The sequence below is a fragment of the Dipodomys ordii genome, unplaced genomic scaffold, assembly GCF_000151885.1.
Source record: "Dipodomys ordii isolate 6190 unplaced genomic scaffold, Dord_2.0 Scaffold106, whole genome shotgun sequence".
Lineage (NCBI taxonomy): Eukaryota > Metazoa > Chordata > Mammalia > Rodentia > Heteromyidae > Dipodomys > Dipodomys ordii.
This window is the reverse complement of record NW_012267322.1, coordinates 7,010,035-7,037,681: the sequence shown is the minus strand read 5'-3', so window position 1 is coordinate 7,037,681 and position 27,647 is coordinate 7,010,035. Positions and strand designations below refer to the sequence as shown.

The window sequence follows — 27,647 nt, the reverse complement described above, 5'->3', positions numbered from 1 at the left end:
AGATTGCATCTCACTCCATTTAGAATGGCCATCCTCATTTGTTGATGTACAGACATCAGCAGATAATGGTGAGGACACTGGGAAAAAGGAACCTAGTACCCTGTTGGTGAGAATATAAATGAGTGCAAGCACTCTGGAAGGCAGTACAGAGATTCCAAAAAAAAACTAAAAATAGAAACACCCTATGATCCAGGGATACAAGTCTTGGGCATTTATTCAAAAGTTAGGTTGGATACAATAAAGGCATCTGTATACCCATATTCATTGCTGCATTATTCACCATAGCCAAGTTATGTAAACAGCCCAGATGTCTTATAACTGGAAAATGTGATATACATACATAGATATGAAGTTTATTCACATATATGTTTGTTATGTCATTTGCAGGGAAAATCATAGATCTGGAAAATTATGCTAAGTCAGGCTCAAATAGACAAAGGATACATTTTCTCTTATATATGGAAGGTATACTGAAATATAAGTATGGTATACAAATACATACAGGGCCATAGGCATAAATAAACAACCAAACTGATTAAAGTATGGTATACACAGGAGTGGACTTCCATGGTATAACCCATTTGAACAATCAACCAACAGTTTAACAAAATGAATACCAGGAAGGTGAATTATGTCTTGGCTGAAGGAGACAGGTCTTAAGAGGAAGGTAGATGAATGCCAAGAGGGATGGTGGGCAACTACAGTCATAATACTCAATGTACATATGTGAAAATGGATCTAGGGAGCTTCAGAGGATGGGTGGAGTTGGAATAGATGGAAGGGGAAAGAATGACGATCAAGATGCGTTATGTATGTAAAGGGACATGTTAAAGTGAACTAAAGGCAATAAAATAATTAATAAAAATTTAAAAATAAACAAATTTGATTTTTAAAGAAAATTGATTAAAAAAAGATTTATATATTTTTGTGGCCTAATATTCCTTTATCCATCATTTCCTCTTCTTTCCTTTCCATCTTGTAGGTAGGAAAACTGGGTTCAAGTCTTAGTTGGATGTCCTCTCAGCCTTGTGATGTTGGAAAAATCAGCCTTTATTATAAATCCTTGTTTGCTTCATCTACAAAATAGAAATAATTTCGTTAAATTAGGAAACAGATGCAAAGCATTTACCCCAGGTTTCATAGGTGGAACTTTCTGTTATTGTGCTGTCAGTTAGCAGTTACCACCATTGTAACAGGTTCTTAGGCAAGATTTAGATTGCATTGTTACAAACACTACTGACCACCTGCTATATGGTCAGGACAGGAGCTAAGTGCTCTGATGTCTATAAAGCTATAAAGGGAAACTGGATTTCAATATGGTACATGTTTGCATTGAGATACCAAACAGAATCCAATCAGTATGTGTTAATAAAAAGAGTATAAAATATTTTAAACATATTTATCCAATGTCTTTGAATCCTCCTATAGCAAACATGCTTATAAACATTTATTAAGTTATGAATTCAGTGCTAAACCTAAACAAGTAAGCTCCAACAGATAAGCTAGAAACATTTTTGAAATTCTCACTCATCTCCCATTCATATCCAAAGATTCATGGTCACCTCAAAGGTGAACATTTTGAACATTTAGACATATAATATAAACAACCCTTTCTTTTTTGCCCCAGTCCATTTCAATCATCATAACCATCATCCTATGTAATGTCTGCTGTTCTATTCTCAGTTACTGGATTTCAGGGACAATTTGAGAGACTTTTCAAAGGTTACCTTAAAATAGAAAAATAGAAATGATTTTGTGTTTTTCTTTTTCTTTTGGTGGTACTGGGATTTGAACTCCATGCTTCAAGCTTGTTTGGCAAATGCTCTACTACTTGAGCCACACTCACAGCCTGGACAGAAGTTATTTTTGCTGCAATAAGAACCCAATTCTCATATAAGATTCCATAGAGTCTTGTTTCTATAATTTATGGTACATCTGCAGTCTATCAGAAATGGAGTTGAATTGGGGAAAATGAGATTATTTACCGGAAGACTTCCCATCTGCATGGTCCCATGGAGTACCCGCATTGAGCAAAGTGCACTCAGCAGCTCTGGCTCTGAGGTCGAGGAAGGACCCTACTTGTACAAAGTTCTGCATCCAGAAGACACATAATAAATACAGCTTGTGGCTCTCTCTGTGATCTCCCATGTGGTAACTATTTTGAAAAGTCCTCCATTCAGAGGATTCATTATTCCTAAGCCAAATATTGCTGTTGTTAAATTCTAGGGTCCTGTCTCCAAATGGGGCTAGGGCAGAGGCTATTTTCTCAATACATAGACCTGATCATTCTGACTCTGGAAATTCAGCTCCCAATGTTTGGGAAGCCCTCACTGTTAGTCCTTTAATGAATGGATCATGGAGCCTGTTGGGGACCAGTGATGATTATCCTGCCCAGGATCTCCTGTGACCCATGAGCCCTTTCCTAGAGCAAGGATGTTGGATAGAGCACTGCGGTGCATCCAGCACGTTAAGAACCAGTATCCATGGAACCACCCACCATAACTTCCTCTCTCAGGGCTTATTTCCTGCCATTTACATTGGGGGGCCTGAATCTAAATGATAGTTGGACCAGGACGAAGACAGTAGAAAAGCTATGTTGACCTCACCTGGTGATTTTTTTTAAATTAAAAATGAAGAGATATTTGAATTGGTCTACCTGCACAGTCCTAGGACAAATGTTTGTTGGAGTTGGGTTGTCACTGTCTTTTTGGACTAAGCCTGCATTAGTCCCTATCATTTCCTATTCTTCCCTCATAGCCAACTTCATTCACTGCTGGTTTGTTGTCTTTCTGGTCCTTTAGGTGTCTGAGCTTGAGATTCATGGCTTACTTGATCCTGAATATCCTTTTGACTTTTGCTATTCTATGCACCTAAAGCCTACAAAACTATCTTTTCCACTACAAGAGTTAATCATCAGCTGCTTCTTATGTAAATCAGAACAGGAAAAGCTTGCTTGGTGAATATCTCTGAAAATCTTGATCGGATGCTATTCTGCTATTCTGTGCCTGCAGCTCAGCATTTGTCTTCCGACAGGAAGCTTTTTCTTGTCCCTGAAAACAGCATCATCCGTGGATATCCAGGAAGTTCAGACAGGCCAGCCAGATGACTGGGGATTGGGTACACCACAGCCAAGCCCTAATCTGGGCCATGTGGACCCTTGCAGCTATCATCCGGGGTGAGATGCTCAATGACAGATGGGTGGGGGAATCTGAAAAGGTGGGAGAAGGGGGAGGATTTCCAGGTGGAAATGAAGTTATTTCTTGTTAGTCTCTGAGGACCATGGAGAGCTGTGTAGACCCTTAAGATTCAAATGTCTCATAATGCTGAGAGCCTTGGGTCCAGAGCCTTCTCAGTACAAAAGACCTGGTCCTTCCTTTGGGTTGCTTATATACCTGCAAAAAGAGGCTCCTGAGCTGTAGGGAGGGATGTGGAGCCTCTCTTATAGTTTTGGCCTCTGAGACAGGCCTTTGAATGTCATCAGAATACCTGCATTCTGCCAAATATTAATTTGAGAAATTTCCTTCTCTAGACTATTTTTTTCTGCAAAACCTGGGACATTTGCACATCTTGTCATCTCCTGGAAATGTCTGAACTGATTTCAGTTGGCATTCACATGAGAATTTTTCATATTTTTATTTCTGTATATTAATTTCCATTTGTATCTAAATCACCTACCTAACTTACCAGAACCACTCTATAGATGTTATTGCTTAAGATTCCTCTAGGTTCAACTTTAAACAGTTATTTAATTTTCAGAAAAATAAGCAGTGAGTAAACTTAAGTAATCACTAGTAGTTATGCTGGTGGGTGTGGGAATGACAAGTATTTTGAAAACCCTGGGGCAGACAATTTAGTGAAGTGCTGGAAAGTCAGTTTCCAAAGCAAGTGAGCCCTCTCCCTAAATTCTGTGGCTTGGTGGTAGTCTTTCTAGTCAGTGTTCTGGTGGTGGTGGTGGTAACTTCTATGGCTATCTTTTTGTGTGTGTGACTTTTTAATCTTTTAATTATTTTTATTTTTTTAAAATTTAACAGGGGGTTACAGTTACATAAGTAAGGTCATGAGTACAGTTTTTTAAATTTTATTTTATTGTAAAGGTACTGTACAGAGGGCTTACAGTTACATGAGTACATTTCTTGCCCAACATTGTTACCTCCTTCTTTTTTTTCCTACTATCCCTTCCCTACCACTCCCCCTCCCCCTCGCCTTAGCTGGAGTTGTAAAGATCATTTCCAACATAGTATCTTGTGAGTATCATTGTTGCCATGGGTCATCCTGTGTCCTGGTTTCAGCGTTTTGTTATTCCCCTTCTATGGAAATCTTGAAGAAAGCAGAGGATGCCGATTAGGATGGGCTATCTGGCTACTTACATTGCATGGCCTTTGGGTAGAGAGAGTGCTCTCCAGGAGAGTTCTAAGCTGGCTAATTCCCTGTGTCTTTGCACTTAGCTATTTATTCTTCCCCTATGTTTCTTCAGGTATTGGCACTGACGTGCCGCAGAGGAACACCAAGCTGGGATGGGTCCAAGGACAGCAAACCACAGTGCTGGGAAGTCCTGAGTCTGTGAATGTGTTCCTTGGGATCCCCTTTGCTGCACCCCCTGTTGGACCTCTGCGATTTGCCAACCCACAGCCTGCAGTGCCCTGGAATGACGTGAGGGATGCCACCTCCTACCCGCCATTGTAAGACCAGGCTCTGTTCTACAGGTGGCCCATGACTCCCAGAGTTGGTGGGAGATCATTGAGGGAGAATAAAGATCATGAAAACCTAGGGGCAACAGAGAAAAGGGGCGGACATTAAGGAGGAGGGGCCATTAACAGAGGCAAGTGTTTCAGCAATCCTTGGGTTCCCTTCTGCGCTTTCTGAATCAGAATCTCCTAAGCCGTCAGAATGATTTGAATGCTCTCTAGGGATCCTGAGCCCCAGCCAGGTTTAGGAAGAACTTCAGTGGGCTCCCTGAAGACACTCTCCAGATATTTCCATGGGACCTCTATCCAGGTCTTTAGCCCCCATACTCAGTTTGGGTTAGGCTTCAGAAGGGAGAACCACAGAAAGGGGATTTTAGCTCTTTTAGTCAAAATTGTATTCAATGCCATGCCTGGTTCCCAGTGGAAACTTCCTAAATTCCTGTGGAATGGTGATGTGGGTGACTGGGCATGGGGTGAGGGAGGTCATGGGAGATGAGGAATCTCTCCCCCCCCAGCCACTACAGATTTTCATATTCGGAGGATAAAGCAGTGACTCAATTAATTGAGGAAGGGTGAGATGAAACTTCTGGATGGCAGTGTGACTGGCAAATTCCCAAGAATCTTCTGACATATGCCCTCAGGTGACCCAGGGCAAAACAAAAACAGGACAAAAACCAAACTTGTTTACTGATTCATTCATTCATTCTTCAAGTATTATTCATTCACAGCCAACTCAATAATCAGTTTTCCATTGGGTGTTAGGGTGCACACAGTATTGACCATGCTCTTTACTAGCAATGGACTTATGTCCTGGTAAGTTGAAGATGTATTTACTATACATAACCTACTACACACCATAGCTCAGCCACAAGAGTACAACAGGAGCTTCAGCTCATTGCTGCTCAGCAATATAATATCAGCCTGGATATGCTATCTTAGAAAAAAGGTCAATATTCAAAATTTGAGGTATAGTTTGTATTAAATGTATAATGCTTCTGCATCCTGATAAAATAGAAAATCCCAAATTGGATCATTATAGGGGGGAGATTGTCATGACTTTCATCTAGGAGCATGTAGGGTAACCATTGACAATTAAAATATAAGGTGACAAGGAAGCCATCAGGGGTTTTTGGAAAAAGGCTAGTGATAGCTTTGTTTAATGTAATAAAGTCTGAATTTGTGATAAACAGTACACAGAGAGGCCAGGAGGCAAAAATAGCTGGGAGGAAGTAGATTGCTGCAATAGTTTCCCATTGCCAGTATGTATACCAGTATGCCAAGAAAACAACTGATACGGACCAAACAATTATGGTATCAAACAATTAAGGGATATGAGGTACAGAAGTAGTTAATATAGAATCTTAGTCAATTAGCTACTCACAGTAGAGTTGGAGAACATGATAATGATCATGGATAAGCCTAAAACAAGTTCTAGGATGCAACACACATTATGAAGATGATTCCAAAAAAGAACTATGATGGAGAAATCTCAGAAGGCTTCTTGGAGGAAGTGACACTTGCACAGAATCTTATAAACAAAGGAAAACCATAAGCTAGCAGATAGAGGTCAGAGGAATCCAGACAAATAGAGCTTGAGAAAAGCCTGGATGCAGGAATCTCTTTGAAAATCTAATGTAGTTGGTTCCTGTTATGGAGATCTAAAGAGGTCCTTTGGTTCTCTGGGAGCAGAAAAGGAAACTGTGGGAGAGGACCATGTCATACTCAGCTCAATATCCTGACCTCCACAGTGTGGAGAATGGTTGAGCCATCTTGAATCTTTATGTGCATCTATATTGTGATGGGTGTTTGTAAGACTGGGCATGTACCAGGAGCTAATACAATTACTTTGTACAATGTAGCTTTCTTATCTGGGAACGAGATCAAAGAGTATGATAGTGTGTTAGTTTAGTTGCTTACTAGTTTTGGCAATAAGGGGCTGGCTTCTTCCAGGTTGATTTGCTGAGAGTAATTCTATGGGCTTTTTTTTTCTACTTTTCTCCAAGGTGCTCCCAGAAGTTGGAGTGGATCAGCTCATATCAATCTTGGCTCAAGGTGCGCTACCCCAAATTCAGAACATCAGAAGACTGCCTGTACCTTAACATCTATGCACCAGCCCATGCGGATGATGGCTCTAAACTCCCAGTAAGACACATTGGCATTGGGCTGTAGCTAGCTGGTCTTTGGCCTGGGATCCAGCAAGGGTGTTTAGATTATTGGGTAACTGGCATATAAACATATCAACAACTTGTTCAAAGAAAATAATGGTAGATTTCACTTTACCATCTTTCTTTCTTTCTTTTTTTGGTCAGTCATAGGGCCTGAACTCTGGGTCTGGGTGCTGTCCCTCAGCTCTTCAGCTCAAGACTAGTACTCTATCACTTGAGCCACAGAGCCACTTCTGGCTTTTTCTGCTTATGTGGTCCTGAGGAATCGAACCCAGGGCCTTGTGCATGCAAAGCAAGCCACCTTTCCAGCCCTTTACCATCTTTCTTGACTGAGCTTTTATTGAGCTTTGGTTTTAGTTTCACTTTGCTTTCTCATTTCCGTTAAGTATTGAGTAGTTTTTAAACTTTCAGAAAAAACATAGCTTCAAAGAACTCTGATTTGTTTTAAATCTTGGAACTCCATTTTCAAAGAGGATAATTGCATCTTCTGACTTTCCTTAGGTAACCAAGATAGTGAGGTAATAATACAAAGTTTTCCATTTGAAAGTGTAATAGAGCAGGGTGCAGTGGCTCACACCTGTAATTTTAGCTACTCAGGAGGCTGACATCCGAAGATGTCAAAGTCAGCATAGCTAAGAAAGTCCGTTGAGACATTTATTGCCAATTAATCATCCAAATGCCAGAAGTGGCACTGTGGTTCAAATGGTGAAGTACTAGCCTTGAGCAAAAAAGCTTGGGGATAGTGGGAGACGTGTTCCTGTCTATTATGACCAATGCATCTATGAGTACTTACGACATGCTAAGCACATAATGCAGTATGACATTTAAGGATTACTGGACCCAATACCAATGAGTCAGATGAGGCACAGGGAATGCATTTGGGACTTGTTTCATGTTAGGTCCAGGCACCAAAGCCAATGTTTTGTCCACCTCTGCTTTTTCTTCCATGACTTTCCTCTCTATTCCTGCCCCATTGATTACAGTTTCTACTAATGAACTCAAGAGACTGGAATGGATTTATTACTATTCTGTGTTCTCCGGTCCTAATTTTTCTAATAATATTTTTTGTATTTCAATTTCTTATTTTACTCTTCTCTCTGAAGGTAGGAAAAAGTCCTAAGTTCAAACAGTGTAAGCTGCTTTTGCTCTGATCCACAGCTTACAGTGATTCCCGTCTTCTTGTGGGTCCCAGGCTCAGTGATACTTAGTTAACACTGAGTACCTGGAGTGAGCCAGCACTGATGTATGGGTTTTAGATGTGCATTTTTTTTGTAGACCTCATGATAACCTCCTGAGATTCTTTCGTTCTTCACAAATTACAGGTAAGAAAAATGATCCTTAGAGAGATTGAATAATTTGCCCAAGGTCACTCGGCTAATCAGTGGCTGAGCTAAACTTCAGCACTATTCACTTAGATACCATAACTTGCATACTTAACCTGGACCCTTCTTCAACAGACAAAACATCTGACCCTACTTAGAAATGAATATTTCACAGAAGAAAGAAGTCACCAGCATGTCTAGGGAAGGGATATAGGTTCCTTGTGGACTGACTGGAATGTTCCTCTCCCCTCCTTAGGTCATGGTGTGGATCCCAGGAGGTGGCTTCCAGACTGGCTCAGCATCCATCTATGATGGTTCTGCCCTGGCTGCCTATGAGGATATTCTAGTTGTGATCATCCAGTACCGGCTAGGAATATTTGGCTTCTTTAAGTGAGTTTCCTCAGGTGACTGGCATCCTAAAACCCCGGGGGTAGCTGTGCAGAAGTCATGGGCAGTGTCCAGGAATGAACCTTTGGAGGTGTTGAATAAATCGGGCTCTAATTAGGTAATTTTAGCAACTATCCTAGATGCCTCTCCAAATCTTACTGGCTTCACATGATGAAAAAAACCTTTGTCATTTGCATGAAATCCATGTGAATATCCCCAATGGATAGACAGACATCTTTCTGTATGTTCTATCAGGGACTCCTTCCATCTTGTGGTTATGAGGTAGATTCTCTTGGGTCCCGCATCAGCATTTGGCCAGCAGACAGAGAAGGAGAAAGAGCAGAGGGGATCACACGAGAGGGATCAACTTAAAAGTGTATCTCCTCATGTCTGTCCATTAGGCAGGGCTTTGTACATGGTGACATCCAAAATCATCTGAGACAGAGAGACAGGTTGTGTGAGCAGTAGCTAGTGTCTCTCATACCTCTCACCTGAACTCCCAAAATTCTCCCCCAGAGAAGAATTCCCCAATTACATTGGCTTCCCTTCTTTCAGTAATATCTTCTAGGTATAACTGGGTGCTCATTGTGAACCAGGACCCTCATTGTCTGCCTGCCACATGGTAGTTCAACTCACCTTCAGTGTAACACAACAAGAAAGTTCTATTGTTGTTTCCATTTTACATGGTCATGGGTCATGGGCAAAGAAAGAGACCCAAGAAGAGGAGCATTTTGGGGAACTGGCATAAAGAAGTTACACAGGCTCCTGGAGATCAATGAAAAGGGCTAGCTGTCTCAACAGTTTCTATTATCCTGCCTTCAACATGGAAGAATGAGGGGGGAGTCATGCTTGGAGGCTGCTGTCCTATGCTATGGGGAAAGGCAGCAATGATGTACACCGGAAGCCTATCCTAAGGAGGTGTGTAAGCTAGTAAGGAAGATAATGCAGGGATATACATCTCTGTCACCAAGCAGGATGGGGCTAAAACCTCCAAGAGGGAGAGACAAATGCACATGGAAATGGGAAGGGAGATTCCAGAGTTCTTCCTAAGAGGAGTAGCATTGCAGTTATACCTTAAGTATATAGTGGGGCTTGGGAGGAGGGGTTTGGAGAGAGTGTGTTCAGCACAGGGTGCTGCCCTAGCAGTGGCTGGAAGGCTGGACGGGAATGGAGCAGCTCATGAGCAAGATCTGCAAATGGTGCTTTGTGTCTGCAGCTCTGAGAGGTGACTTTGCTACTTCTGTGCAGGCTGGGCAGGAAAACAGGGTCCTCCGACGAGGGCACTTACACTTTTAGCAGCTGTATACATTGGGATTCTACATAGGAATTCTTTGGCAGAAAGATTTCTGAAAATCATCTTGGTTTCAGCATAGACAGGGAGGACATTGTAGGAGATGGATTTGAAAAGCAAGGGCTCCAATGCAAGACCATCCATGGAGTTTGGACTTTCACTTTTAAGACCGAGGGAACCAGGAGACCCTGCAGGATGAGAGCTGAGTCGGGGGGGGTGTCCATATATGTAGAGAGCACATATGTAATGCTTATTGTATGTCTGGCATGGTCAATCTTCCTGTCAAACCTGTGGTAGTAGTAGTGGTCTCCTCCTCCTCCTCCTCCTTTTCCTTTTTCTTCTTCTCCTTTTCCTTTTTCTTCTCCTCCTCTTCCTCTTCCTCCTCCTCCTTCTTCCTTTTCCTCCTTTCTCCTCCTGCTCCTCCTTCTCTTTCTTCCTCCATCTTCTTTCTCCTCCTCCCCCTCCTCCTTCCTGCTTCTCTTCCTCCTTCTTATTTTGCTGGTCCTGGGGCTTGAACTCAGGGCCAGGGTGTTGTCTCTGAACTCCTTTTGCTCAAAGCTAGTGCTCTACCACTTGAGCCATAGCACCATTTCTGACTTTTAAAATTTTTTATTGTTAAGATGCTGTACAGAGGGGTTACAGTTACATGAGTAAGGCAATGAGTACATTACTTGTCGATCATTGTTACCCCTTCCCTTCCTTGTTGTTGTCCCACTGTCCCTTCCCTCCCCCCCAACTGTCTGAAGTTCGTTAATTTCTACCTTTTTAAAAAATAAGGTTTTTTTATTGTGAAAATACTGTAGAGAGGGGTTACAGTTACATGAGCAAGGTAATGAGTACATTTCTTATCAAGCATTGTCGCCTCCTCCTTTGTTTTTCTCCTACCATCCCTTCCCTCCCACCTCCTCAACTACACTCTCCCCACCCCCCCAATTGTAAAGTTTGTTGTTTTTATTAATAAGTTTTTATTGTGAAAATACCATACAGAGGGGTTACAATTACATGAGCAAGAAAATGAGTATGTTTCTTGTCAAGCATTGTTGCCTTCTCCTTTGTTTTCCCTTACCACCCCCCCACCACCAAAGTTGTAAAGTTCGTTTTTAGACATAACATCTTGTACATCTCATTGTTGCAATGGGTCCACCTGTATCCCTATTTAAACAATTTTTTCCCTTCCCTTCCCAAAATTATACCAACATCAAATACAGTGAAAACAGGGGTTATACCATGGGGGAGGGACATACAAAGCAACAAAAAAATTACATGGTACCTTATAAATACATTAGAAACAATAGCAAGAAAGAAAAAAACCCACTTGTGTCCCTATCTTGGGGTTCATTTCACTTAGCATCATCTTATCTAGCTTTTTGTGAGTAGTTTATTGGAGATAAGAGTCTCATGGACTTTCCTTCCCAGGCTGGCTTCAAACCTCGGTCCTCAGATTTCAGCCTCCGGAAAATCCTGAAATCCTGCTAGGATTACAGATGTGAGCCACCAGTGTCCGGCAAAGATACTATTATTCTTATTCTCATTTCCTTCTAAAGGACATGGAGTCCAAGTTGGTTAAATGACTGGCCCAAAGTAACCAGATGTGAAAGGCCAAGCTATAAATTCTGGGCTAGAGGCTGGGACCTTAATTGCTAAATTGTGCTGCTTCTAAACTGTAAGGGAGGAATGGAAACCAATGTGGGACCCACCAGGGAATGCAGGTAGGAAGACTTCAAAGATTCCTGAGAGTGAGAAATATAGTCAATCAATCGTGGGTCATGGACAGAGAAAAGGAACCAAGAGCTGGGACAATTTGAGGGAGCTGATAGGTAGTGGGGAGTAGATACTGGATCCTTTATGGTGTTCGCCACATGGATTTTTACTGTTTTCTTCTTGAGACAGTGTCTTGCTTCATAGCTCAAGCTGGCCTTGCACTTGAGATAGTACTGCTTTACCATAATGAGTGCTGGGATTATAGGCATGTACCAACCATACCTGGTTGCACTGATACTTTTGATCTAGGCATTTATTTGGTTTTATGGTATCTTTACTCTTTTTCCTATTAGAAATTCCATAGAGACAGCAGTGTTGGGGGTATGACTAGGATCATGGATGGATTCTAGGACTAGATTCATTGAATTCCAAATTTGTAACTTTTTAGATCTTTCTACAAAGAGGATTTAATCTTGCCTAAATTTCATAGTCTGTTCAAATGAGGTTTTATACCCATTAGTCTCTTAATGTCATAATCAAAGAGAATTAGTATAAGCTGTAACCATGGAGAAATGTGACCCCTGCCCAACCCATTCCTCAGCATGGAGGAAGTAGAGGATGAATACCTCAGTATTTCCTATTTTGTTCTCAATCCCCTGCCTATGCCTTCTGTTGAAGGAATACAGCTGAAACCTGAGCCAGGCAATTCTTGGAGGTCAACCTGTTGGAAGCAGGTCGGGGGAGGGTGGAGAGAAGACACAGAGGCAAAGGGAGACAATCTAGAACCACTTGGATGACAAATGGTGAGAATTATGTAGGTGTTAGCCATAAATCCTCTAGAACAGAGTCAGGAACATCCTGCTATTGTTAATAACTTTATATTTGGAATTGGAATCTCTGTGTCTGGGAAATACTTACTCAGTACAGTAAGTACAGATTTACTTTCACCAGCAGAATGCTTCAGGTGGTCTGGGAATGCCCTGAAAATTGATGTACAATATTGCACAAGAATTTTTCTGGGATGCAGAAATTTCATGGAATCTTCAAGAAACCCAAATCCCAGCAAAGGTTGAATACTAAATCCAGTTTCCCCAGCTCCCTTAAGACTTGGATTCTCATTCTTTTCCCAGATGACATCTGCTTATGAGCTCTGCTAGGTCTCCCTGGGTTGTAGGCCACAGACAGCAGCTGACTAAGAATTAATTCTCACTTGCTTTCTGCCTCCAGAACACACGACAAACACAGCTCAGGAAACTGGGCCCTCAAAGACCAGTTGGCCGCCTTATCTTGGGTCCAGGAGAACATCCAATTCTTCGGTGGCAACCCCAACTCTGTGACCATCTCTGGAGGTTCAGCAGGAGCCATTAGTGCTTCTGGCCTTGTGAGTTCTCTGCTTTGTGACTTAAATGACTTTTGGTGGAGAGGTTATGAAAACGAGGACAATGAATCACTCATACTTGATTGGTGCCTTGGTGCTAAAAAAATCTCTTTAACATACATTCTCTCCCTCCATCTTCACGTTGTGAGGTCAAGATGCATTCTCATCTCATGAATAACACAGTTGTTACTGGGAGTTTAGATTGTTCACTGGAGGTCACTAATGATGAACAATTTGTATTTTTAGAGTTGAAGTTCTAGCAGCCAGTTACCAGTGTTGGTAAATACTTCTTTTATGTTAATCAGATGGAGGTAGTGTTTTTGGAAGAGGGAGGCTAAGCCCATTGGCACCCTATATTTCTGGGGAGTTTCAGTTCCACTCTGATCCAGGCATCACCCACCTGACTTCTAGCCAGCTTTCTGTTACCATAACAAGTATCTGCCATAGGCTAGCTTGTAAAGTAAGAGGTTTATTTAGCTTGCAGTTTCAGGAGCTCAAAGCTGAAGATTATATGACCCTATTGGTTGGGTGTCTGGTGAGGGTGGTATATGTGTATATGTTATCATAGTATGGCAGGTATGTATAGGAAGAAGCTCAATATCTTGTACCAACAAGCAAAAAGAACTCATGGGGCCAGGTTTTTCCTTTTTTACAGCAACCCTTTGTTGTTGTTTTATCCCCAAGGAAAGAGCTCCCAGTGACCTTCCACTACTCCATACTTCCAAGCTTCCAGCACTGGGGCCCTGAAAAGCACTCAAATCATTCCAAACTGTAGAATTGTTCATTTGAAAAGCTCCACTAAAGCATGGCATAACAATCAGCACATGGAAACATTCTATTTAACAAAAACATAAATGTACATTGATAAACAGTGTGTTACCTTTTTAGAACGGATTTGTGGATTAGAGCGTAGTACTGATCCTTCTGTAAAAATCGCCTGCAGAATTCAATCCTACAAATTACACTTTAAATGTATTTTTTCAGGAAGCAAAACCTTAAAGCTGTTTGCAATGTTGTTTTCTTTTTTTACATGCATAATCCATTGTCTCCCACAATATTGCCTTGGTTATGTAACTACAATAGCAAGTGCAATTACAGATACAAATTTGGAAGCCAGCACGCCTGTCTCGGCAAGAACCCAATGGAAATGACAATGTGGCAGTGTATGGCTGTGAAAATGGCCCATTGGGCCACCATTTCCTTAGCATAAATGAACATATGATTTATAGGGATCAGTTACCTGTCCATGGATTAAGAGAACTTCTGCTGTTCATCCTTCATAATAGTCAAGGTATTTTTATCTATCAAGAGTACCCTCTACACTGGAATATATGAACCAATTTTATATATATAGTAACAGCCACCTTTCATGAGACTTGACCAGATTTGGATAAATTTATATCTGTTACTTTCCCTATTTTTCACAACAATTCTGTGATAGATATTCAATTTTGATTCCAGTTTGGCAGAGGAGTAAACTAATGCTTAGAAACACTGATTTCTAAGCCATGTGCTAGACAGGGAAGAGCTGTGAATCACATTTAGGCAATGGGATCTCAGAGAGGTCAAATAACTTGCTCAAACCATCACATCTAATTCTTGGATTGCCCCCAATCCAAGGCTTTCTCCCCTAAGAAGTAGTCTTTCAAAGGGATGAGTGGTATACATGGTGATAAGAGTTCCCAGGGTGTTCTTCATAGTTATCCTGTGTTCTCCTTGCAGATTCTATCACCTATGGCCAAGGGCTTGTTTCACAGAGCCATCATGGAGAGTGGGGTGGCCATCATCCCCTGCCTGAAGACCATTGAGGAGCAACTGAGAGAGGATGTAGGTATATTGTAAACACCTCTCCTTTGCAAAGAGAGAACATGTTCTGGAGTCAACAGGTGGTTTCATCATGTGCTTGGCTTTCCTTACTGAGCATGCCCAAGGAAACTCATTCTGGTCCAAAGGGAACATTATCCTTCTATAGAAGACTTGTGCAACAGGCAATGGGTGCAGCCATACAATGCAGCACTCTTCTTGTTCGAGTTAGATGTGTTTATGTTAGAGTTCTCACATGTTGCCTGTTATTCTTTGCATGGAGACATAACTTGGTTTCAGTTCTTCTGAGCAACCCTTCTTCTATACTTGTGTTAAGAAAGATTTGAAGGATATTTCCAGCTCATTTGTCAATAACTCTGGATGGCATGGGATGTCTGGCACGGTATTGAGGGAAAGCGATAGGGCTTAGGTCCTAGATATTTGTCATTTGCTACCTTCTCTTAACTTTATACTACAATATGAAGATCTGGGGGCCAAAGTTTCTCTGTCCTTCATGTTTCAGCATAGCATCTGTCATATGTTAGGCAACCAAAAATATCTGCTGAATGAATGAGGAATCATTCAATGCATATTAACTAAGCACTAGGCTGTGTAGCTGTATCTTAGGTATGAGTTATTTTAATGATTCATTTCCTTCTTTCCCTTTCCTCCTTTCCATCTTCCCTTTCTCTCTTTTCCTCTCTGTTCCTCTCACTCCTCTCCTCTCTCTTTCTCTTTCTCAGATTCTGGGATAAGGTCTTGCTATGTTTCCCAGGCTGATCTTAAACTCCTGGGCTGAAGCAATCCTCCCATCCCTGTCTCCTGGGTAGTTTGGACTACAGGTTGTGAACCAATATACCTGGGTTATGTGGTACATTTCTTCTAACATTATATACATTATGTAGAGAATAGCAATGTGCATCAAAAGCAGAAATACAGTCATAAGATTGTGAAAATACCTTAATACACAGAGATCATTGATTCTGGTAGCATTATACATAAAGAAGCTTTTAGTTTCTGCATATATTTATTCATCCACAAAGCATTTACTGAGTACCTACAGTTTTCCCAGTGTTGTTATGACCTCTGGGTTTATGAAAGAAGAAAGTGCATCTTAAGCTCAAAAAGACTGTGATTTTTTTCCCTCATGGTAATGGAGATTGAACTAAACATACCAGATAAGTGTTTTACCACTGAGCTATAACTCCAGGAGAGAATATAAATTTGCATTAGAAGAACTTTTTACGTGTAGTCTGTGGATAGATATAGAGGTGATTCTTCAGTGCCTTACAATTATATGCAGACTTTTATGTGCTATGTTAAATAAGCTATAATATTATAGTATATTTTATATACTATAGTACTTTGCATTTTCCTGGGGTCTGTAGTGTTCATTGAAGTCTCAGAGCATCCGTAATTTCCAGAAGATGAAGAACCACCAGGGACAAGTTCTACAAATACGGAAAATTCAGTGAAGGGGAAAAGAAGTGTTTAGCAATGGGCTGAGTGGGGAAGCTGAGGGATCATTGGACGATAAGAGGTTAGGGGAGGAAAAGCCTTATGAGGATTGCAAAGATCTGAAAGGGTATCTCAAAGGAGGTAGGACTTGGGGCTTAAAGTGAGACAAAGCATAAATAGAGACAAATAAAAATTATAATTATGAAAGATAAAAAGTTGATATGGTGTAGAGATAGATAAAGATCTTCAGGGATTTGGGGGCAGGGTATGGAACTAGGCCTTGAGAGGAGAGGACAAATGGAACAATAAATGCAGATGCTTTGATGGATGATTAAGGAGCTTTCCAGAATCACCTCTTATTCTATGTGCTCCTAGCTCCATTTGACACCCTGAGGTTGTGGGCATGGTGTGAAGGAAGCTAAGAACATAGGATTTGTGTTTTCTTGGTGCAGGAATCTTGATTCCAGAACAGTCAGACAAATCTTTATCCTCTGCACTGGTATTTTCTAAATAGGACAGAAAGGACAGGTGAGAGATTAGGATAATGTGTGCAAAGCTATCCTCAAGGGGTACATTGCACATAAGTGCATGAGACTGAGAAGTGTAGCTGGGCTTCACATCTAAGGACCAGCCCATGGCTTGTCAGAGGGTGCTTTCCAGCTTTCATTTCTCTGAATGCTTTCCATACTGTCCTGACTTGATCCTTCTTGCAAATAGTTGCAGATGATTGCACAAATCTGTGGTTGCAATGAAACAGACTCTGAGGCTCTGTTGACGTGCTTAAGGGATAAATCTTCTGAGGAGCTGCTGAGCCTCAACCAGGTAAGGAGGAAGGGGAGAATTTGGGGATCAGGGTTGTTCCCAAATTGGAATAGTGAACAATCCAACTCCTCTGTTATTTATTATGGTTTGGAACTTAGAAAAGAAAGGGGTTGGGGATTGATGGGCAGAGCTGTAAATAGACATGTAATCACCCATAAAATGTGATAAGGGTGCCAGTTAGCCTGGCAAAAATCCAGAAAAATACAAGGATTGATGGTAAGATGCCTTAGGCATCTCCCTGGGAAGAAGGACCATACTTATTCCACATGCCCTTAGAGGCTGAAGTCAAGATCAACAGTTGGATATTTTAATATAAAGCCATTTCAGCTTGGAACAACTGATAAATTTCAAAAACACACATGTCTGCAAAGAGCTGGGCTCTTTTAAAATACTGCTTACTTGGCAGGTATTCAAGTGAGGTCTGGTTGATCACTGGCAGCTTTCTATCATTGGGTGACTAATTGCACTGGGCGATAGTTTATGTCCCTTCTAGCCTTGAGAATCTTTGCTAAAACTTGAAAGATTCAAGATTACAACTGTGCCTCTAGAGATTTTTTTTATTTGGAAGACATGGAGTGGTACTTGGGGGAATGTGTGCTTCTAAGCAGTACACAAGAGATGTTGTTGGTCTGAGAACCACATTTTGAGAACTACTATGCTTAAGTCTCCATTTTTCTTAGGTAGATACTATTGATATTTCCACTCAGCAGGAGAGTAAACAATACACAAAAAGTTTAACTTTCTTGTCCAAGTAAGTGGCAGGCCTGGCCAGGGCCAAGGACTGATGCTTTGTGCTGGGCCTGTAGTGGTTTATTTTTATTTTTCCTTTATCCTTTAGTTTTGGATACATCTGCTTACTGTTGAACTAGATTGACGTAGATTGACAGAATTTAAGGACAAGAGATTTATGACTATTGATGGCTGCTGCCTTTTTCTTCTATTGCAGATCACAAAATCTTTCACTCGAGCAATAGATGGAGATTTCTTTCCTGATGAGCCTTTAAAACTATTGTCTCAGAAGACACTTGAAGTAGTGCCTTCTCTCATCGGAGTCAATAACCAGGAGTGTGGCTTCATGTTGCCCATGGTAGGAATTCTAGCTGTGATATCTACCACTCCCCCCAACTGTGATGCAGCTGTTGGCTTCCATACCTGACACCTGTGTGACTATGTCTGGAGCTTATCAATGATTGATGTTTCTGTGTCTGAAAGCATGTGTCTTAGTCTGTTTTGTGTTGTTATAACATAATACCAGGTGCTGGATAATATAATTAAGAGAGGTTTATTTGGCTCATGATTCTGGTGCCAGAATTGTGCTAGAGCTTTCCTGGCTGTGTTACAACACGGTAAAGAAGAAGAAAGGAAAAGAGCCATAGGCAGAAGGAGGTGAGTATATAGGGTAGCCTTGCTTTATAACTCTCTCTCTTTAGAATTAACTGCATCCTTTGTGAACTACTTTAGTCTCTTCTGAGAGCAGGGCATTTATGACTTAGTCACTTTTCACTAGGCACCTTATTACCTTGCAACATGGCTTTACTGGGAACCAAAAATTCGGTCCCTTTGCAAGACATATCCAAACCCAAGGATCTGGAAAATTTGCAGCAGGCATTTTGCCTTACTGCTCATCTAGACGTACAGCAAACAAGGCAGTTATATCAAGGGAAAAGACAGGGTTGAAGCCATTTGATCTATCATTACACACAATCGTTTCAAATAAATACCATTTCTACTTCACAATTAGCTTAAAAATTTTCAGTTTTTTAAACTTTTTATATCCAGACTTGGTCCTGGCATTTGATTTCTATCTCTAAGGTTATATAAGTTGAACAGTTATGGAACAATTTTATTTATTTGGCAAGTAGATATTGAACATTTACTGTATTGTTACAGAAATTGAGTCTTTAGTAGTAAGCAAGTCACAGTGGTCTTGCTTTCTGTGAATTCATGTTCTCAGGAGCAAACGTAGGAAATTCATGGTTGAAAAGATGATAATTGAGGGGATGGATAGGGTTGGGAGCGATGGGGGAGAATGATAAAAGGGGTGACGATTAAGATGTATTGTACTCAGCATTTTATGTGTTGAATTAAAACCCCTTTGTAGTACTAGTTAAGGAAATTTTTAACAAGATAAGATCTATAAAGAACACAAGTAGACCGAAGGGCAAGACAGTCAGAAAAAGTCATCTAAGATGTGGCCATGTATCTAAGGCTTGGTGTAGAGATAGAGCCATAATTTTTGGATTCTGTGGTTTAAAAATAATCCCTTCACTGGGAGGATTTCATCTGTCTTTAGAAGACTGGAGAGATCAAATTTGTAATACTGCAAAGGTTGCTTTCATCGATCAACCCTCACTGGAGGAAATGTGGCTAAGAAATAGTGATTTATCAAATTTCAAAGGTCTTGGGGGCTGTCTACAACCAGAATCTTGAGCTCACTGAGTTGTTAAAGCATGTTCTGCCATTATTAATTTGATCTCCTGAGCGAAGTTTTGGGGTAAGTAGGGGATTTTTTGTCCTCCTGCCATAAATGAGACAACAGAGTAATGGCTTAGGCTCAAGTAAGGCCCTTCATTGCTTGTTGGCTGCGGGCTTGAAAGGAGAGGGCAGGTGCCACCACTGACAGCCACACCACGGCCTCGGTGACTGCTCCCCAAGCACACCATCTGTGCAAGAACTCACAAATACCATTAGCCTTATTTTAGAGCAAAGCAAACCAAAGCTCAGAGAGGCAAGACTAGCTTTCTAGTTAGTAAGGAGAAAGTGATATGTAATTTTTATATGTTTAGTCTCTGCCATTAAATGTTGAGTTCTCTGCTTACCTGCTTTGTGATGTTAGGTGAGTTTCCTAACTTGTCTGAACTTTTGCTTCTATGTGTATGGAATAAGGCTAATTTTAGGACCCACCTCAAAGGTCTATACATCAAATAGACATAGAGTAAGTGGTCTGTAAGTGCTACCTCTTGGAATTACTCCAGAGATGGAATAAAAATCAGTATCTAGATCTGCAGAACTCAGTGGACTAAATGGGACCTGATCGCAGCCCATTCCCTCCCTGAGTATAGAAAAATACAGAAAACCCTCCAAAGCCAGATTGATTCCTTAAAATGCCTCTATATTTCAGTGCCCTTGTAACTTAAATGATTCAGGAGCTTCCTTAATATTCTGGGACACAGAATATTAATCTTCAGCAGAAAATATATAAAAGAAAAACTCATTAGACCAGTGAATAGTATTTCTACTCATATGTATTTTAAGTTGTAAGCAACCAGCAAATGGTCATATAACCAATAATAATGAAGCTTTTGCTGTGGACAAAGCATTATTGTGAGTACTTTATAACTATCAACTTTCCATTAGCATCCCAACCATGTTGGGTCTCTATGTTAGATCTGAGAACTTTGAGGTTTAATGAATTAAGTCACTTTCCAATTTCACAGGTGAGTGGCAGGGCAGGGATTCAAATCTAAGCTGCCTGGCTGCTTATAGCTTATAGCTGTGTTCTCAGCCACCATCCTCTCTCTGCTGGCTTCTCAGAGGCCCTGATTACAGTGCTGTTAAGAATAACAAGGAACCACCAATTTTGACATTTTCTAGCTTCTCTTTGAAAGTGATGTTAAAGCAAACTTATAGCCCATATGAGTCAGCTCAGACCACTACAACAAATTAAATCATAGACTTGGTGGCTTAAGCAACAGAAATATATCTCATGGTTTTGCAGGCTGGAAGTCTAAGATTAAGTTGTTGACACACATGTTTTCTTCTGAAGCCTCTCTGTCTTACAATGGCTATCTTCTTCTGTGACCTCCTGACATTTCTTTTTTTCTGTTCTTTTTTTTTATGATTGTGGGGCTTGAACTCTCGACCTGGGCTCTGAGTTCTTCAGCTCAAGGCTAGTGCTCTACCACTTGAGCCACAGTACCACTTCTGGTTTTCTAGTGGCTTATTGGAGATAAGAATCTCATGGATTTTCCTTGCCCAGGCTGGCTTTGAACCTCGATCCTCAGATCTCAGCCTCCTGAGTAGCTAGGATTATAGCCACCAGTCCCCAGCTTTTGTCATTTCTTATGTATGCTCAAATTCCTAGCATGTGTGACTTTCTTCTCTGATAAGATTTCCAATCAAATTGGTGGAGAGGCCATGTTCTTAGGAACTAGTGGTTATTACTTTAATTTGGAATTATGGGAGAAGGGCACAATTCAGCCAGTAAGTGTCCCCCCCGCCCCTCACAGAGTGGCTATTTGGGACTCACAAAGCCACAGGTATGATAGGAAATGTCTGCCTTTATCCAATGTGAGACTTCATTGATAACTTACATAGGCTGCTATTACATATGCCCACCCGGGGTTGAGAGAGTTCCTGCTCCTTCCACCCTCCTCTAAGAAAGGCTGTTGCCAGGGACCTGCGGGACTGGCTTATTTTTCTGATGACCAGAGTACTCACAGAGACAACCTGTTTTGTCTTCATAGGAAGCAAATCCCGAGATCCTCCTTGGTGCCAACATGTCTGTTGCCCTTAGCTTGCTGCATACGTTCCTGGTAAGTGAGCTTGGGTCATGGTTTTTTCTCATTCACTAAATAGACATGCCTGGTCCACACTCAGGGTTAGATGTTGGGGTATAGCTATTGCTCATGAATGAATTCAACAGACATTTACAAAGTAAAGACCCACAATGCTACATTCACAATCTTTAACTCTAAAGAGCTCCCCAAATTCCCAAGGTTTTTGTTTTTAACCCTTTCATTTTTTTCCCATCTCTTTCTTTTATAGTTTATTTATTTTTTAATTGTGAAAATACCATACAAAGGGGTTATAATTACATGGGCAAAGTAATGAGTACATTTCTTATCAAGCATCTTTGCTTCCTCCTTTGTTTCCCCTTCCCATCCCTTCCCATCTCCCCCCCTAGCCCCCCTACCCAAGCCTCCCCCCCCACCAAAGTTGTAAAGTTCATTTTTCGACATAACATCTTGTACATCTCATTGTTGCAATGGGTCCACCTGTATCTCTATTTAAACAATTTATTTTTTCCCTTCCCCTCCACAAATTATACCAACATCAAATACAGTGAAAGCAGGAGTTATACTGTGGGGGAGGGTAACCCTTTCATTTTTAACAAACCTTATCTAGACTGATATGTGGTCACTAGACATCTTTGTTCCAACACATTCATTCACTTTATGTACTCACTATCATGTTTCTTTTAGAATTTGGGTTCTGCTGGCCCAAGCATATTGCATAATGCAGCATAGATGTACTGACTTATCTACCTATGATTTGAAAACTTCTGAACTCTGAAACAGATAGAAGTAGAGGCTTGTGTTGATTAAAGAGAAGCCAAACACTATACTAAGTTACAACAGTACCAGTTGCGCATTCATTTATTCAGTACATAGTCAGTACACAAACACAGCAGCAGCAGATCTTACTCTAGACCCTAGGATTCAGAGATGGATTTCTCTCCTTCATTTTGGCTCTCCTTCCTGCCCTGTTCCTCTTCTCCACAAATACATATTCTGTATGCATGCCAAGTTCATTTCCCCTGTTGACTTCTTGGACAAATGTTTGTTGAGATCTACATGGTCCCACACTCCCTAGGCACTAGGATGCAGCATGTACTGGAAAGCTGCCATAGAGGGAAGTCTTGTGATCTCCACAGGAAGGGGCAGGCAACTCCCTGGGGAGAGGAGTAGAGTTGAGGGGTGCTTGGAAGGGAGCACAGGGACCAACTTGGAGTAGAGAGATGTGAGGAGATCAACTGAGGAACTAGGTTGCAACAGGTAGGCTCCTGTCGCTGTTGCAAGCTACAGAAGAAGCACTGTAGGCTTCATCGCAAGGGCTGGGAAGAATGAAAGAATTCAGTTTCCCAAGCCATTACTGTAGAGTAGGCCCAACAGGGCCAGGTAATCTCTTAGCCCCTAAGGCTTCGTGAAAGCATGTTTGCTGAGTCTTGGTTGTCTGATAATGGAGATTGAGGTTATGGCTTGAGGAACACTTAAATGAGAAGTTGAACAGTAGAAACTCTATTGACTAGATTGGGATTGCCTTGTGGAGGAGATGGTCACTGATCAGGTCTTGCAAAAGAGGACCATTGGGGCAAAAGACATTTCAGATGCAGCAGTTGGAAAAGTTGTTTTGAGCCAAATCCCAGGGATGGAAGTGGTTGGTGGGGAAAGTGAGAGGGGAAAAGCCTGGGTCTTCTTGATACCTGGTACCAGGTCAGGAACGACTTTGCAAATAGGAAGTAGTTCTCTAATGCAGAAAGCGTCACGTGGCTCTAGAACCCCAGGTCTCACTCTTATGGCTGTCTTCTGGTGGTGTGCCAGAGGCGTTCTACATAGAGCGTTCTACATAGTTTGGACAGCTCCAGCACCATGACGTCTGCTGCCCATATAGTTCCAGGGGCCAGACCTTGCACCTGCTGTAGACGCCTTCTTTGTTTTGGGCTTGAAGTGGTATAAGGAGTCTGTATTCCAAATTCCTTGAATTTTCAGGGAGTTTACCTCTTGCCCTTTGCTATTGGTTCTTGGGGCAAGAAGAGGAGGGAAGCCCAGTAGGTAAGATATTGCTGAGTCAGAGAGGACAATGAATCCTATATTAAGGCATTCAACCATGGGTCTCAGAGTAGCCGAAGAACTGAAACCTGCTCTGTGCCAGTCAGCATGCTGACACACAGAATGCTTCGAACAATCCATTTGTGGTAGAGAAATGGAATGAAGCTTTAAGATACCAACTAGGTTATTAGCAAAGGTTTGAAGGCAGTGCTAGCCCCTGGAGCAGATAATATATGGCCCATGTACTCACAGAAGGCTTTGTGCTCTGAAGGGTCCTTCCTTTGGTTTAGTGCTCCACTGTCACTATCTGAAAAGTCTTCATGACCTTTGAACAAAGGGGGCCTCATACGCCGGGCGCTGGTGGCTCATGCCTGTAATCCTAGCTACTCAGGATGCTGAGATCTGAGGATCGCGGTTCAAAGCCAGCCCGGGCAGGAGAGACCATGAGACTCCTATCTCCAATAAACCACCAGAAAACCGGAAGTGGCGCTGTAACTCAAGTGTTAGAGCACTCGCCTTGAGCTGAAGAGCTGAGGGACAGTGCCCAGGCCCAGAGTTCAAGCCTAATGACCGACAAAAAAAGGGGGGGCCTCATCTTTACTTTGCTCTGAATTTCATAAAGGAGGCAGCCAGTTCTTCCTTGGAATGATTCTAACACATGACAGAGTGGAAAGTGTACTGAGGTTTGGAACATGGGGTTTGGATGCCTTTAGACTTCGTGTTATTTTTTTTAACAAGTTTAGGCCAATCACTCAATCCCCTGGAGTCTCAATTTATCTATCTATGAAATGGAGCTATTTTGTTTTAAAAAATACCTACATCATAGGACTATGGTGTAGATCAAATGAGGTAATGAACAGAAAACATTAAGAATTTTACTTGCACAGATGAAAGGTTACTATGGTGGCCATTGTTGTGTTGGGTCTTCTACTCCTATGATTATTATTGATTTGTTTTACAGAACATCCCCACTCAGTTTTTGCATGTTGTAGCTAATGAATACTTCCAGGATAAGAACTCCTTGGCTGAGATCCGAGATGCTTTACTGGACTTGTTTGGAGATGTGTTCTTTGTGGTTCCTGCATTGGTCACAGCTCGCTTTCACAGAGGTGAGTCTCTGGAATATTCTTTAAGGACGTCGTCCTTAAAGGCTGATGGTAAAAGAAACCCCCAAATGAAGTAACCATTTGCATCTTTGAGATCACAAACAGGTAACGATGTGAAATGTTTAGAACTCTCAGACAATTGTGGTGAAAAAAAAATAAAGCCATTCTGAAAAACCAATTTCTCTCAAAGTTAAACACACCTACTCTATGATTCAGACATTCTGTTTCTTCATATTCACTGCAGACAGATGAAAGCCTATGTCCATACAAGACACTTTTACATGCACATTCATAGCTGCTTTAATCCTAGTAACCAGAAAATGGAGACAACACAAGTGCCCCTCACTAGATAAATGCATAAGCAAATTGTGGTATATTCATACAATAGCATCGTGATTAGTGATAGAAAGGAATCAGTTACTGATACATACATGACTTGCATGAAATCTCAAAACCTTTGTGCCAAACAAAAGAAAGTATAGAGTACACAATAGAGAATATACTGTATTACTTTAGTTATTCAGAGTTGAAGAACAGATGAACATAATCTGTGATTGATCTATGGTTCTAGGAATAAGAACACTGTCTTTGGGGAAAGTGACTAGAATGGACTCTTCTGAGATGGTGGAAAGTTCTATGTTCTGACAGGTGCTGGTAACACGTTTATTTCAGAATTCATCAAAGTCCTATGCTTTTATTGTCCAAATATGATATTTGAATTAAGAGATGGGGCTTTGTGCTCTGAAGGGTCCTCCATTTGGTAGAAGAGGAGAGAAAATGGAGATAAAAAGCAGAAATTAACACTGTTGTGGGGTCTTGCTGGAAGAGATGCAGAGAAATGAGGCAGTAACTGGAGAAGAAATTGAGACCAAGGCTGTATGTGTTGGTGTGTGTTCATGTGAGCAAGCTCACCCAGATGTGTCCATGCATGCATGCGTGTATACCCTTGTTTGCTGAAAATTAAAAAGCAGAGAAGATTTTGTTAGAAGAGAAGAAAAGGAATTCAGGGTGCACATGGATGGGTTATCTTGGAAGAAGGGGATTCCTCTTCCTTCTGTTTATCTTCAGACAGTGGAACCATGGTAAATGAGAGGAGGTTACAAAGGATAAATCTTGTTCCACTAAGAATTTCTTTTGAGGAGCTGAACTATTGCCTTTCCAGGGTACACTGGGGAGGGGGCGGTTATGATCTTTGTCACTAGGACTATGAGGACTGCCATGGCAAGAAATTCCAATCTCAAATCTAGTAAAGATGGGGCTGGGAAGGTGTCTCAGTGGTAGAGTGCTTGCCTTGTATGCACGAGGCCCTGGGTTCGATTCCTCAACACCACATAAGCAGAAAAAGCCAGAAGTGGCACTGTGGCTCAAGTGGTAGAGCTCTAGCCTTGAGCTGAAGAGCTGAGGGACAGTGCCCAGGCCCAGAGTTCAAGCCCCATGACTGACAAAAAAATCTAGAAAAGAGAAGGTAGACTTATTTAGGTGGTCTCCTGTCTCAGCACTATCCTATTTATGGTTCTATAAATCCAAGACTTTGTATGTAGCAATGCAAGACAAGCCCCCCTGATCTGCTTCCTGCATATCTGAATTTTCCTGACTTTTTTAAAAATCAGATTCCGGTGCACCTGTCTACTTCTATGAGTTTCAGCATCGGCCCCAGTGCTTTGAAGATTCAAGGCCAGACTTTGTCAAAGCTGACCACACTGATGAAATCCGCTTTGTCTTTGGTGGTGCCTTCCTGAAGGGTGACATTGTCATGTTTGGTAAGGAAAAGTGATCATGGGCTCCTGGTTTTGCAGGAACATAGGATGTGGGGTGTGGTGGGGAGAATTGACTACTAACTGATATCATAACATTCCCTGCTCATCTACAAAAGTCCTGTGCAAAAGCACAGGACTATCAAGTTGATATTGAATCACCTCTGTGCTTGAGGCAGATACAATTTTTCTTTGGAATATGCCCCAGGTCTGATAAAAAAAAACAGCAACCAACATCTGCTCAATGAGTGCTTTACTGTTTACTAAAGCCTATGAAAGTGGGCACTTTGGGATACTTAAGCCATTTAGTGTTTTGAAAATCCTCAGAACCATTTTCTTCCTAGTCTGACCACAGGTCTCACTCCCTGTCCTTCCTAGAAATTTCTTGAGGGTACATTCAGGGCTTTCAAAGTCCTACTGCAAAAAATTAATTCTAACTCTACCTATCTGGATCCAAATGAGGTTGTGACAGGCTTAGTGCCTAAAGTAACAAACCAATTAGATTGAAGTTGTTAATAGAAAAAAGTGATAACAGTAACTCCATACAATGGCTAATTTTCACTAGTCTCGACAATGGGGAGAGACATACAGACAGAGACAAGCACAGAAAGAAGGGATATCTGTATCTCTAATGACACTTCAGTCTCATGAGAATGCTTGGAAGGGCAGCAGATACCAGGGAGCGTATGTGTTCAGCCTCCACCAAGTAACCGCTGTTACTTGGACACTCAGTGTCTGCATATGGCTTGGTAAGCCTGAAAGGATCCTGTAAGATGGGTGTATGAATGAGATTAATCAAAAGAGTAAGTCCTTGTGAGTGGACTGATTTGTGTTTGGTCCCTGCAGATGGAGCCACCGAGGAAGAAAAGTTGCTGAGCAGGCAGATGATGAGCTACTGGGCTAACTTTGCTCGGAGTGGGTAAGTGAACCTGCAGACCTCTTCCACACCAAATGTTTAAAGGTAACCATCTCATGCTGTCTGCACTCACTTCCAGGAATCCTAACGGCCCCGATTTGCCCCTCTGGCCAGCCTATGATGACGTGGAGCAGTACATGATGCTGGATTTGAAGATGGGCGTGGGACAGGAACTGAAAGAGGAGAGAGTGGAGTTTTGGGTCGATACCCTCCCCTATATCATGTCAGCTTCAGAAACTCTACTCACTCCTCCTTCCTCTTTAATCTTCTTTTCTTTAACCTTGCCCTTCTTTCTCCTTGGCTTCTGA

The 27,647-nt window shown here is 41.5% G+C and overlaps 1 protein-coding gene across 1 annotated transcript; it reads left to right on the top strand.

Moving 5' to 3' along the window:
* The first annotated feature begins 3,102 nt into the window (after nucleotides 1-3,102).
* On the top strand, nucleotides 3,103-27,647 carry Ces5a (carboxylesterase 5A). Its single transcript, XM_013027890.1, has 13 exons — nucleotides 3,103-3,175; nucleotides 4,475-4,679; nucleotides 6,689-6,827; nucleotides 8,429-8,562; nucleotides 12,779-12,932; nucleotides 14,652-14,756; nucleotides 16,908-17,012; nucleotides 17,959-18,099; nucleotides 21,479-21,547; nucleotides 24,525-24,672; nucleotides 26,280-26,429; nucleotides 27,270-27,342; nucleotides 27,419-27,647. The coding sequence occupies exons 1-13, from the start codon at nucleotides 3,103-3,105 to the stop codon at nucleotides 27,645-27,647; spliced, it is 1,725 nt and encodes a 574-aa protein (XP_012883344.1).